At 37.5% G+C, this 14,179-nt stretch overlaps 1 protein-coding gene across 1 annotated transcript; it reads left to right on the top strand.

The window, feature by feature from the left end:
- The first annotated feature begins 681 nt into the window (after positions 1–681).
- On the top strand, positions 682–1,729 carry LOC129738903 (cathepsin B-like). Its single transcript, XM_055730235.1, has one exon. It carries the CDS (start codon positions 696–698, stop codon positions 1,668–1,670), a length of 975 nt encoding a protein of 324 aa, XP_055586210.1. The 5' UTR covers positions 682–695; the 3' UTR covers positions 1,671–1,729.
- Positions 1,730–14,179: the final 12,450 nt, after the last annotated feature.

Genomic DNA, 14,179 nt, shown 5'->3' with positions numbered 1-14,179 from the left:
CACAGGTATAGATGTTCTACTTTGAGTTTAAATATATGATAAGATTGGTTATATTAATTGATTTACACAAATAAATTGTAAACTTTTGGGAGCCGGGGTAATCTTTTCGTTTCAAAAATGGGTTAGTTCTGACGAAGCAAACCAACAGTGTTGTGAGTTTAAGCATCACCTTGTTTAGTCGATTTTTTAACGTGGATGGTGTTTATTTTTCACAAAGATGATAACAGAACTGATTGAAGGGATGAAAATGTAAACTAAGTTTTCGAATGAATGATCTTATTGACTCAATCAATCGAATTATAGTTGTCTAGTGCTTTGGTTGAACAATATAAGATTAATTTTTAGTGACCTACATCTGTTATGCACAGTAAAAAAAACTTTAAATCAGCTGTTAAAGTAAACATTTCCGATCGAATAAACGATAGTAAAATTCATTAAATTTAAATTTCTATGTATGTACTCTCCAAAAAATAATTGAAGTTAATTTTCATTGTTGATGTTTTTAAAGTTTGTTTCCAGTTTTGATTCAGCGTCAAAATTGTGCAAAAATTTAGAAAACCAAACAGACTGATAAGATGCCAATGAACCAGATCTGTAAACTATCCCAATCGCTGCAATCAGCTGGCTGTTGACTATAAATAACCCCCGACACTTGAAAATCGATCAACAGTTTGGTTTGGAATCATCCGTCCAACATGTTGCGTTTCGTAGTTCTTGCCGTGGCCCTGTGCCATGTCTCTTTCGCGCAACAAACCAGCGATCGGGCGATCCAGAAATCGCTGACCGAGGCCGTCAACAAGAACACCAATCAATGGGTGGCTGGACCATATCCGGTGCCGTTGACCTTCTTCAAAACTGGAGTCAAGAAGCAAAACGGAACCAAGACGCTGCCGATTAGTTCGTCATCTTTCCTGCGTCAAGCGTACCGGGACATCCCGGAGGAATTCGATGCTCGCACCCAGTGGCCAAAGTGTAACTCAATCCGTGAAGTTCGCGATCAGGGATGCTGTGGATCGGCTGTCGTTGTTGCGGCCGTTTCTGTGATGAGCGATCGTTGGTGTGTCAACTCGCCAACCAAGGATAATTTTAACTTCGGAGAGTTTGAGCTGCTGTGCCGCAAGGAGGGACGCGAGGAGGCTTGTAATGGCGCTGAACTGAACCAACCTTGGGATTACTGGGTCAAGTACGGTATCGGAAGTGGAGCTCCTTATGGACGTGAGGGTGCCTGTCATTCGTATCCATTCACAACCTGCAACAGCACCAACCCCAGAGAACAGGCACCAGCTTGCTCCAACCCTTGTCAGGATCGCCGTTATGGACGTTCCGGGTACCGCGTCGCTGCTAGTGAAGACGCCATCAAGTCCGAAATCTTCCGCTTTGGACCCGTTATGGCCGTTTTCAATGTTTACGACGACTTCAGGGCCTACAAGAGCGGTGTCTACAAGCATGTTACAGGAGAGGGTAAGGGAACTCACGTGCTCCGTATCATCGGCTGGGGTGTCGAGGATGGTGTCAAATACTGGCTGGCTGCTAACAGCTGGGGTGCCACCTGGGGAACCAGTGGTTTCGTGAAGATTGCACGTGGCTCCAACGAGTGCGGTATTGAATCGAACGTTTTTGCTGGACTGCCAGACTACGAGAAGCACATGCGCAGCTATTCTTCTTACTGATCAAGTGAAGGTTGTTGTAAAATTTAAGCCAAAAATTGTGGAAGCGGCATTTTTTTTTATCTGAAACCAATATCATTAATCTAACTGAAAAATAAACGAAATTTATAACTGTAAACGTGCGTTTTGGTGTTTTCCTTCGAAGAATTTTCACGTTTGACATAATAAGTGACTTCGTACTGGGCTCGTTGCGCCCTACTCGTCTCGTTCCTACCAGATTGGCAGCGAACACCAATTTTGTAGGGCAGTCTTACGGCATTCTCGCAACATGTTCTGCCCAGCGTATCAGGCCAGCTTTCACCACCTTCTGGATACTGGGTTCGCCGTAGAGTCGCTCGAGCTCTCGGTTCATCCTTCGCCTCCACACTCCGTTCTCCTGTACGCCGCCAAAGATGGTTCTTAACACTCGTCGCTCGAATACTCCAAGTGTACGCAGGTCCTCCTCGAACAATATCCATGTCTCGTGCCTGTAGAGAACAACCGGTCTAATGAGCGTCATATACAGGTTACACTTCGTGCGAGGGCTAAGTCTTCTCGACCGCAGTTGCTTGTGGAGTCCATAATATGCGCGACTTCAACTGATCATTCGCCAGTGAGTCACCAGTGAGCTGAGATCGACAAAGTCTTCGACAATCTCCAATTCGTAACCGTAGATCGTAACCCTTCAATCATCACCCAATCCTTCTTGCTTTGCGTTTCAATTTGCAGTAGATCTCCCCACCGCCACAGATTATCTGCCGACTATATCAATATCATCGGCAAAGCAGATAAGTTGACTGGATCTGTTGAAAGATGATGCCCCGCTTTCCACCCACCGCTCGTCGAATAACACCTTCTAGTGCCACGTTGAACATCATGCAGGATAAACCATCGCCTTGTAAAAGCCCCCTGCGCGATTGGGATTAACTCGACAATTCACCCGAAATCCGCACACAGAACTGCGTTCCATCCACCGTCGCCTTGATCAGTCTGATCAGCTTCCTGGAAAAGGCATTCTGCGAGATGCGTTCAAAGTTGAAATTTAGCACAGAAATAATAACAATACCAAAAATTCAAAATAAATAAGGAATTTGATTTCTAATTTAATTTTCCTACTTACGATCATAACTCAAGATATTATAAATTGTGTTCCTTACTTTGAATTAGAAATTGGCTTGAAAATAAATTTAAAGCAGCGTAAGTTACGCATTTGGGATCAATATTTCAAAAACACTAGAAAACGAATATACATAACTCAAAATTTCGAATTGAATCAAAATTTAAAGTCTCAAATATGAGATTTAATGCACAGAATCCATAAAATATAACATCAGATTTAAAATGGAAAGATATCTGCATTCTTAAAAAACTCTGATAAGGTAAAAAAAACCCGATTTAATACACTTAATAGTGGATTGGAGGCTTTCTTACAGAGTGTAAATTGCCTTTGGAAACGTATGACACAATGACGGATTCCTTATTTCTGAATTATATATGACTATTATATATATTAATCTATATTATGATTAAAGAAAATCTAAAGCAAAAATTACTAAACTCAGTATAAAAAAAGATAGCCAGTACGTTTTTTGGGGGATAAGCAAACTGATGATCAACGAGTTCATTTACTATCAAAATATTTCAAACTGTTTAAGTTTGAGAGCCACATTTCTCAACGCTTACTAATGGTCGAGGGGTTAGCCGCCTGAACTCTCATGAAAGTTGGCGTGGGATCGATTCTCGGTTGGTTGAGGAGCTTTTTGTCAAATTTTCGATCGCCCTCGTAATTGGAGCCGACATAAGCATGATATTTACTATGGAATAGAACAATTTTAAACAATTTGTTTTTTTTTTGGTTTTAAGATATGACCTACAGGAAAAAAAATCCAATTTTTAGATACTAAATTCATCAAAATCGTGAAACCTAGAATAGGAGTTAATGTGCAACCAATAGAGGATTTGTTCAAAACGCATTGTTGATGATTAAATTTATTTTGTTAAAAGAAAAACAAGATTAATAATATGTATGTATGTATGTATTGAATCCACCTTGGGTTTACGGCAGCGCCGCGGTTGTGGCAAAAAAAATAACCCACACGTCCATCTTAGCTACCACGCAACACAATCATAACCACTCAATGAGACTTCTAAGAGGATGGAATCGTAAGCAGAGGTACTTACGGTATCCAGGGTTAAAAGGAGAAAAGTCTCGAGAAGCTATAAACATGTTGTTGACTAACCAAGATAGCATGCAAACCATAATCCCGCCGCCAAGGCTTCCGAAAAAAGAGTGCGTCCTTATTTTACAAAAAGTAATCAAATACTTTATTTTTCTCAACCATGTCAAATTCCCTTGACATAAATTGAGGAACGTCTAGTATTCAATACGGTACTAGCATACACGGTAACCCGCTCTTTTTGTAAAACGAGGATACCCAGATGCCCCTACCCTAGATATTAATAAAATACAATAGATATATAATATAACAAAATATAATATGAATATAATGTTAATATAATAAATTAATATAAGAATAAATGAATAAAATAAAATATGATATGAATATAATTCATGACACATGTGGTTATTTGGTATGTTAAAATGACTATAAAAGAATTAAAAAAATATGTTTGCATACGTATGTGGTTACAACAAATATAAAAAACGATTTATAAATAAAAAGGTATTAGTTTAAAAATTATATTTGCAGCTCAGTCACCTGAAATAATTGAAACATATGATACCATTAGGAAAATTTTTATAAAAGGTACATTTGTAATGCCGTGATGATCACTTGCGAAACTGAAAAGGGTGTAATCACATGTAAGTTACTAAATATATATCTTCCATATATAATAATAATAAATAATGTATATAAAATAAATATTCAAAATATAAATATTTTGATAATATATGATATAAAGATAATAAAAATATTATGAATTATAAAATAATATATACTCTGATGTTATGTTATACAATGCATAAAACTTCAAATTAACCAGTAAATAAAAATAAAAAAAAATACATATAAAAAAAAATTAAATAAATAAATAAATAGAAAATAAAAACATGAATAAAGATGTATACATATTCTGAAATTCATATGAATATGAATTAATGAGTATGATATTATTAATAAATGAATATTCTATATGAACGATGAATTATTATAACATATGATAATATACAGGTAATATTCAAATTTGAGTATGGATGTACAGTTTTCATGAATATGAAACAATAAATAAAGAACAATCTAGATTAATCAATGTAACTGGATCGAGTTTTTATAGATGCCACCATATTACCTGAAACAAATTACTTAAATTCTATTTTTGAACTACTCAAGTCTTAACGGTTTTTTTTTTAAAATAAAGACATGAAATGCTTGTGGGAGTTAGAAATATGGTTGTTTTGTATTAAATATAACTTAACAAAACCAAAACAAAATCAGAATCGCTTGATGACAAAACCGTTTTAAAACTTTATTTGAATTTAAAAACTCTATCCTTGAAAACCGAATATTTCCTGATCGGATGGCTTCCATATGACATGGCGTGAAGCAGCAACAAAATCTGAAAAAAAATGTGTATTATGGACAATACCTACATTTGGCTTTTGTTTGTATTGAAATAAAAATTTAAATAAGAAGAATCAAAATATTAAATGAGATTTAAATATTACTAACACAGTAATTGTAGGAAGTATACAGTTAGAATTTTATTTAAAGTAATTCAACGATAATGACGGTGAATTTAAAAATATCAAAATTTAAAAACGAGATCCAAGCGCTTTGGCGTACCTGTGAATTCATATTATACAAAACTTAAAATGGGTACAATGTATGGTGGATAAAAAGGTGGTAATAGTACAGATTATGAGAATCCTAAACCAAATGTATAACATTAAATTTTCATTATAACATATGACAATTGAAGATCTGAAATTAAGGCAATGATAAAATTAAATTCAAAAACAATAAAAAAGATGAAGGATACCGTGATGATTACTTGAAGGTCCGATGCTCTGCTTCATTGAGATCCTTCTCTAGAAAAAATGAATCGATCACGAAATAGCCTAATAACTATAAGAATAAAAAAAAAATCCTTACTGAGATCAGTACAGCTTGTTCTGGATCAGCTTTTTCAATATTTTGTAAAGAATAAGAAGGAAAACATAAAGGAAAATATTCTAATTGTATGTACTGAATGATATTCACAATAATCAAATATGAGTTGATTTCAAGTTGAAATTAACATTATGGAATGCAAAACGATGTCACTAAAACGCTGTGAAAAAGATTGAATTAACAGTTAAACGCAGTAATATTGGACAGGATAATGAAAATGCTGAAACAAAATAAAATGTAGTTATTAAATGAGAAGATTGAACCTGCATAAAAAAAATGATGATTATCATATGTACTATTAAACATGAATTTTTACAATTTTAAATTTACTAATCTAAAAATTTATAATTAGGTTTCATGGAATATGTGAAATTAACAAAAAAAAAAAAGTAGATTAGTGAATATTATTTAACCAAGCACAATAAAATATTCAGTGTTTTTGGCAACCTTGTAGCTAATCAGCTCAATTTTAAACTGAACGAAACAAAATCAAAACTTTCAGAAATGATGTATGTATGTATGTATGTATGTATCCACCTTGGGTTTGCAGCAGCGCCGCGGTTATGGCCAAAAAAAATAACCCACGCGTCCATCTTGGCTACCACGCAACACAGTCATAACCCCTCAATGAGACTTTTAAGGGGAATGGAATCGTAAGCAGAGTCACTTACGGTATCCAGGGTTGTAAGGGGGAATAGTCTCGAGAAACTATAACAATATAGATGACTAGCCAAAATAGCATGCAAATTATAATCCCGCCCCCAAGGCTTCCGAAAAAAGAGTGCATCCTTATTTTACAAAAAGTAATCAAATACGATCTTTTTCCCAACCATGCCAAATTCCCTTGACATAAATTGAAAAACGTTCGGTATTCGAAACGGGTAACAAGCACATACAGCTACTCGCTCCTTTTGTAAAATAAGGCTACCCTGATGCCCCTACCCTAGTTGTAAAGATTTGTAATAAAGGAAATATGAATAATTGAGTAGTATAATATAATGAAATACAATATATTTTATGTAATATGATATAATAACATGATATAATGTAATATGGTACCCTACAATATAATATGATAATGTAATGCATAATATAATATACTAAAATATATGTATTACAATGCTATCTGATATATGTTTCTGGCTATAATGAAAAATATGTATTTTAATGTTATCTAATATATGATGTTGATCTTGGTGGTTTTGATTGTGCTGGAAACCTGTTAGATGATAATTAACCATATTAAAATGAGTTGGTTTACAAACATGTTAAAGAAAATAATACAAAGGAATGATATTGAATGTATAAGAAAAATAATTTAAAACTATGTTCTGATAAATTAGAATGAAGAATATCGAATCGGTGAAGTTATGTTTGAGTTAAAACTATTTAAATGCTGCTGTACCGATAATGGAGATGTTAATGATTTAGAAGAATTATGAAGATGATGTTCCTGAAATATTTAGAAAATGAAGAATAAATTTACAAAATTATTTTTAATTGGAAATAATTAACAGGGGTGACGCAAAGGATGAATAACAGCAGTTTAATTAATTAAATAAAACCTGAAATATAAAAAAATAAATAAATGAGCGATTATTTTAAGCTTATTTTCTCTTCTCCAGCATACCTCCCATTTTGGTTACCTACGACGTGCAACTTTTTGAAAAGGAAATGTTTTGAGAGATTTTCATTTCTGCTTTCTCAAAAAATATAATAATTAAAAGTTTGGAGAGTGTAGTATAAAATCATAATAATCATATTTTTGGTTATCAATTTCCACAGTATAATAAGATGGTTATATGACTGGATAATCTGAAACAACAATGATTAATTTAGAAGAAAAAAATAAAAAAATAAAGCTTTTGGTTTTGGTACTGAAGCATTTTATTTAACTATAGCCACTCATAAATTTGGGCGATCTAAAAACGAAAGAAGTATTTTATTCAAATTATGATGGTTTAATTATGAAGGTTTCACGACTTAATATCAAATGTTGAATGACTGATATTCAAAAGATAAAAATTCTAAAGGTTTCAGAGTACCTGGTAAATGAATGATAATCACTTCATTGAAAATATGGTAGTCATATATGAAAAAAAAAAATAATATGCTATATGATAATACAAATAAACAATACAAAAAAAAACACGAAACAATTTTTTTAATTGCGGTTTTTATGATGCTGGAAGTAAACATGATTATGATTAATTAAGCAAAAAAAAGTACTAGTTACGTATAATAATAAGTTTTTTTTTTAAGTTAAAATTTATAAAAATATGTTGACCGGTAACCTATAAGATATATACTATTAACTAAACATTCCGTACAACAGCTTGTCATGACAAATCCCCACTCTGATCACTTGACTGTTTTTTGTGGTAATGATGCTGCCAATTTTGAATATTTATGATATAAAAATATACGCGTATAGTAAATATATGATTATAATTTTAATGGCATGTGCGGCGAAATGAAAACTAGAGAGAGAATTTATTTTATAGAATTTGAAAGAAAGGTGGATAGACAGGCATTAGTGCGCCACTAGGAGAAAGCTTGATAGCTTTGAAGTGTGCGTAAAAACACGCTCTCAAACCATTGGGCTCGCCATACATGGGAATTCTCTTTCTGGGTTTCTCATGTATAGTTAGCTAATGCAGAGCAAAGGCGGGAGCAATTCATGGGAGCTTTTCATCAACATGCCCTCTAGCCTAAAATTTCAACGCCTATCAAGCTTTCTCCTAGTGGCGCACTAATGCCTGTCTATCCACCTTTCTTTCAAATTCTATAAAATAAATTCTCTCTCTAGTTTTCATTTCGCCGCACATGCCATTAAAATTATAATCATACAAATTACGGCGATTAAAATCATATATCAAATAGTAAATATATATGTACAGTAGACAGTTAATTGTCGAATTCATTTTTCACTTTTTTCTTTTTTTTACCTGTTTAGCCATAAGTCCCAATTCTCAATAATCAACTTAGGGTGCTGAAAAACAAGATTAATAATATATCAAGAAAGCTGTTGATCAAAACCAGAGATCAAATCATAAGTTTTTATTCAATTTTTTTTCTATTCTCGAAAATAGACTCAAAAATCAAATTGCTATCATTCACAATGTTAACTTTATATATATTGAAAGCTTTTACTAGCATAGTAATAGTTGACAGTGTTCGGAACAAAAGCGTTAATCCGCTAATCGCTTATTATTCTGCTTACTTTTTGTTAGCGGTTTAGTTTTGCGGCTAAATTTTGATTGACTTAAAAAAAAATCCGCTAGTTTTTGGTTCCGCTAACTAAAGATTGCTAAATATCATGTATATTTTTAAATTCATTTATTATTTATGAAAAATCAATACTTATAGTCATTTATAAGGCTCCGGATATATTGGGTATCATTTTGATTTCAATATACGTTGCATATAAAGATTATCACCTCTTATTCACAACTCCTATCTCTACCTCCCCGCGGTGCCGTCAGGGATGCGAGAAACCTAAGCGGAGATCGGGTACCCAACCCCGGTGGATGCTTTGGTCGCATGCAGACTGAGAAGGTGGCCGCACGCGTCTGTTCCCCAGGTCAGGGGTGGCGTGCAACAACAACCGAACGTCTGTTCTCCAGGTCAGGGGCGGCTCAAGCAGCGTCTGTCTCGCAGCGAGCGGCTGAATTTATGAAATGCGGCTCCCGCCAGCTAAGTCCAAGATGGCAGCGGGATAGGGACTTTAGACTAACAACCTACTTCTCCCGATTCATAAACTTGTTACGGAATCCGAAAGAAATGATCGACCTGGAACTTTGGCGACGACTTTTAGCATGAAAACACACGAATTGGAACTTGGAATGTTTTAACCCTTGCCCAACAAGGCAAGCTGGCTCAACTTGCTAGAGATGCTAGCCGCCTCAAGCTTGAAATTCTGGGACTGAGCGAAGTCCGTTGGCCTAACACTGGAGAACACAAGACACAATCCGGGCAAGTTCTGCTTTACTCTGGCATACGAGGAGCACATGCTACTTGGGAACGAGGAACCGGTTTCCTGTTAAGCCCGCAGGCCTACGCGGCCCTCATTGCATGGGAGCCGATAAACGTAAGAATAATCGTAGCCAGATTTAGAACACGGAATAGAAATCCTACAATGGTCCAGTTTTATGCGCCAACTGACGTTGCCGATTTGCAGGAGAAAGAGCAGTTTTACACTCAACTGAATAGCGTGGTAGAGAAAATTCCGAAGGGTGACATTCAAATCCATTTGGGCGACTTCAACGCAAAGATTGGCTCCGACAATCAAGACCTCGAGCGCATCATAGGGCGCCATGGCCTAAGACAGATGAGAGAAAACGGAGAGCTGTTTGTAGAATTTTGTGGCAACAACAACATGGTGATCGGTGGATCGCTCTTCCCCCATCGACCAGCTCATAAGGTCACTTGGGTATCCCGAGATGGCCGAACAGAAAATCAAATTGACCACATCTGCATCAGTCGAAAATGGAGAAGGAGCCTTCTTGATGTCCGCAACAAACGAAGCGCAGACATTGCATCTGACCATCACCTCGTCCTTGGCGAGATACGACGCGAGGAGAAAGTCGTATGTCGATACGACGTCCGCCGGTTGGAGAATCCAGAGGTAAAAAGGGCACACGTTGAACAGCTAAAATCCCGAGCCTCGGAGCTGCCGACAGACGGAACAGTCGAAGAACAGTGGTGTGGAATCAAGAATGCCTTTATCACGACGAGCCATGGTACTTTCGGTAAAATTTGTGGAAGAAGAAGTGAATGGATGTCGGATGAAACTTGGAGGATGATCGATGATCGGAGAAAGGCGAAAGTCGGAATTGAGCAGGCATGTACCGGGTCAGCCAAAGCAGCCGCCCGCTTACGTTGTCCGGAGCTGGAAAAGGCAGTTAAACGAGCTTGTAGACGAGACAAGAGAGCCTGGACAAACTCCGTAGCCGAAGAGGGGGAAAGAGCCGCCGCCATTAGAGATATCCGATTACTTTATGACGCTTCTCGCCACCTCTGTGGTGCAATGACTAATGCAAGAATGCCGCTGAAAGACCAAGCAGGTCAGTTACTGACCGATCGAACAGATCAGCTCAAACGATGGACTGAGCACTTCGAACAACTCTTCCGAGTCACGAATAGCGATGGCCAACAGAAACCGCAGCTCGAAGTGCCAACAGTAAGTCGCATAAATGGCGTCAACTCGGAAGCGCCTTCGCTGGCTGAAATAGAAACTGCGATCAAAAACATGAAATCCAACAAAGCACCTGGAATCGATTGCATCCCAGCTGAAATGCTGAAAGCTGACCCTGCCCTGTCAGCACAAATGTCTCACCGTCTTTTCGCTGACATTTGGGATACTGCAATATTCCCGGCCGGCTGGATGCAGGGTATCCTCGTAAAGGTCCCGAAGAAAGGAGACCTTACAGAGTGCGGTAACTGGCGTGGCATAACTTTGATCTGTTCAACCCTCAAAGTACTCTGCAAAGTGATCCTGAACTGGATCCAGGAGAAAATCGACGCTACACTCCGACGTCAACAAGCTGGATTCCAATCCGGACGATCACGTGTGGACCACATCACAACGCTACGAATCATACTGGAACAAATCAACGAATTCCAGGACTCTCTTCTGCTGGTGTTCGTTGATTTCGAAAGCATTCGACCGACTTAACCATGAAAACATCTGGGCGGCTTTAAGGCGATGAGGGGTTCCAGAGAAACTAGTCCATCTCATCGAAGCACAAAACAAGGCATTTTCGTGCAAGGTCTTGCACGATGGTGTCTTGGCCGAATCAATCCCGGTAACTGCTGGAGTGAGACAAGGATGTATTTTATCACCGCTACTTTTTTCTAATCGTAATGGATGAGATTCTGACTGGATCGATCGACTGTGCACCGAACCGAGGATTGCCGTGGAATCCTTTAACAATGGAGCAACTGAACGACCTTGACTTGGCTGACGATATTGTTTTGCTCGCCCAAACACAACCGGATATGCAGAGCAAACTCGACGACCTCACCGAAAGTTCCAAAGCAGCAGGTCTCAAAGTCAATGTCGGAAAGACCAAGTCGATGGAGATAAACACAGGAAATCCCTTCAATTTCATGGTAGCTGGGCAACAAGTTGAGAAAGTGGAGTGCTTCCAGTATCTTGGTAGCCAGATAACGCCTGATGGTGGTACCAGGAAAGACATCGAAACCCGGATCAGAAAGGCCCGATTTGCGGGCTCTCTACGAACAAAAATCCGAATCTTCTACTCAAACGTCAAATCCGTATTGCTGTACGGGTGTGAAACTTGGTGAATATCATCTGCGCTTGGTGGCCTGGCAACTGGATCTCGAATGAGGAGCTACATGGCCGGTGTCATCAAGGGGCGCGGGTGGTCGAGATTCGGGAGCGTAAGTGGAGATGGATTGGGCACACGCTGCGAAAAGATGAAAACGAGATTTGCAGAGAGGTGCTAGATTGGAATCCAGAAGGACATCGAAGAAGAGGCAGACCCAGAAACTCATGGCGGCGAAGCCTAGCCGCTGAAACCCGAACTGTCGACGAGAATCTTGACTGGGACCAGGTGAAGACGCTGGCTCTGGATCGTCAACAGTGGAGGTCTTTTACCACGGCCCTATGCACCGGAGGATCGGCGCGGGAACATTAAGTAGGGGAAAACTGTACAAGACGCACCAGCGGGGTAAAATGGCCCATGTCATTCTTTCTCAAATATACACTAACCTATGGCTTCGAATGATGTTTTTCTTCATTTTTATTGTAGTAAACAAGCTTTTTCATCATTCAATAGATAAAAAGTTCACAAAATCTACTTTAGTTCTTAGAAACAGAGGAATTAATGGAATCAGCGTGAAACTTGTAATTTTTCATAAGTTACATATAAGGTTTTATGGTAAAACAGCTTGCGCAATCTGATCAAACTACAGCTTATCGTTTTACTACTCATGTGCTTTTTCGGAAGACTTTAAATATTTGGTTGTATTTTATTAACTTCCTACAAATTTTATCCAAAATCAAACATATGAAAATTGGGGCAGAATGCCCACAAGACCACGTGTTTTACGCTCAAATTTTGAATGCTGTTAACTTTTGACAAAACCCGAATATCAAAATAAAATGCCTTTCTTTTTATTTGCTGACTCCCAAATGACGATAACATTGCATAATTATAACAAATTTCGTCCTTGTTCGAGTTAAAACGGTGCACCAATATTCGATTCGAAAAAATTATCGGCCGCCATGTTTGCCGCGATATCACTATATCAGTCGAAAAAATTGAATTTCGTTGCCTACTTGAAGGCGTTTTATATATAAGGATATTAAAAAGTGTATTTTGAAAAGAGAAATTTTCGATCAGTTTAGCAATACTAAATGATTTTTAGCCAAAAAATGGTAGTTTACAAAACTACGATGAACATGTAATTAAACATTTGGTGTTTCAATAATTACATTCCGTAGAATCATCGTTCTATTTCTTACCACCCTTCCTGTTTGGTGCATTCTGTCCACTAGTTTTGGCGTTCTACCCCGCGGTTTGTTTTCTGACTGTTTTAGTTTTTTTACAAAAATCTAGTCAAAATCAAGTTTTTATCATATTTTTTCTTTTCGATAATACGTAGATTTCATCCTTGAATCGTTGTCAACTCTCAATTTGGTTCTTAAGTGATTGGTATCGCTATAAATAGCAATTTTGCTTAGCTGGTGCGTTTTGTACAGTTTTACCCTAAGTAAGTAAGTTCTAAAAAAGTGAATGAATCCAGGTAATACGCAGGTTTTTTCCAATGAAATCAAGGCAACCAGGCCGGCTCAGACTGCTCCCAAATTTTGTATTAATTATCCGGGAAAACCTGGATTAAACCGGGCGATGTGGCAACCTTTTTCAATTGGTATATCACACATACTTGCACCTTAAATACAGCCATTTTTCTCATCCGCAAGGTCATCCTATAATTAACGAAACAAATTTTTTCGCCAACCAAAAATTAATGAACCAATGAGCAAAAAGCAGGTTAACGTTTTAATGCCATACAATCCTGATGTTTTTTTTTGCTCCTAGTCAGCGTTAATGTAGTGTAAATAGAAAAATATTAACAAACTGATAAGATGCCAATGAACCAGCTTTGTTTGCAATCCCGATCGTTATCGGCTGTAACCGATTGACTATGAATAACTCCCCACGTTTGCAGAGCGATCAACAGTTAGGTTTGGATCATCCGTCCAATATGTTACGTTTCGTAGTACTTGCTCTTGCCCTGTGCCATGTCTCTTTAGCTCAACAAACCAGCGATCAGAAAACGCTGATCGAGACCGTCAACAAACCAACCAATGGGTGGCTGGACCATATCCGGTGCCGTTGACTTTCTTCAAAACCGGAGTCAAGAAGCAGA

This window comes from Uranotaenia lowii, chromosome 1 (assembly GCF_029784155.1).
Source record: "Uranotaenia lowii strain MFRU-FL chromosome 1, ASM2978415v1, whole genome shotgun sequence".
In the NCBI taxonomy this organism is placed as follows: domain Eukaryota; kingdom Metazoa; phylum Arthropoda; class Insecta; order Diptera; family Culicidae; genus Uranotaenia; species Uranotaenia lowii.
The sequence above is the reverse complement of the archived record's forward strand: the minus strand, read 5'-3'. Positions and strand labels throughout refer to the sequence as shown.

What these genes read in the sequence shown, in the direction of transcription:
- LOC129738903 (XM_055730235.1), top strand. Translation starts at nt 696, where the DNA reads ATGTTGCGTTTCGTAGTTCTTGCCGTGGCCCTGTGCCATGTCTCTTTC.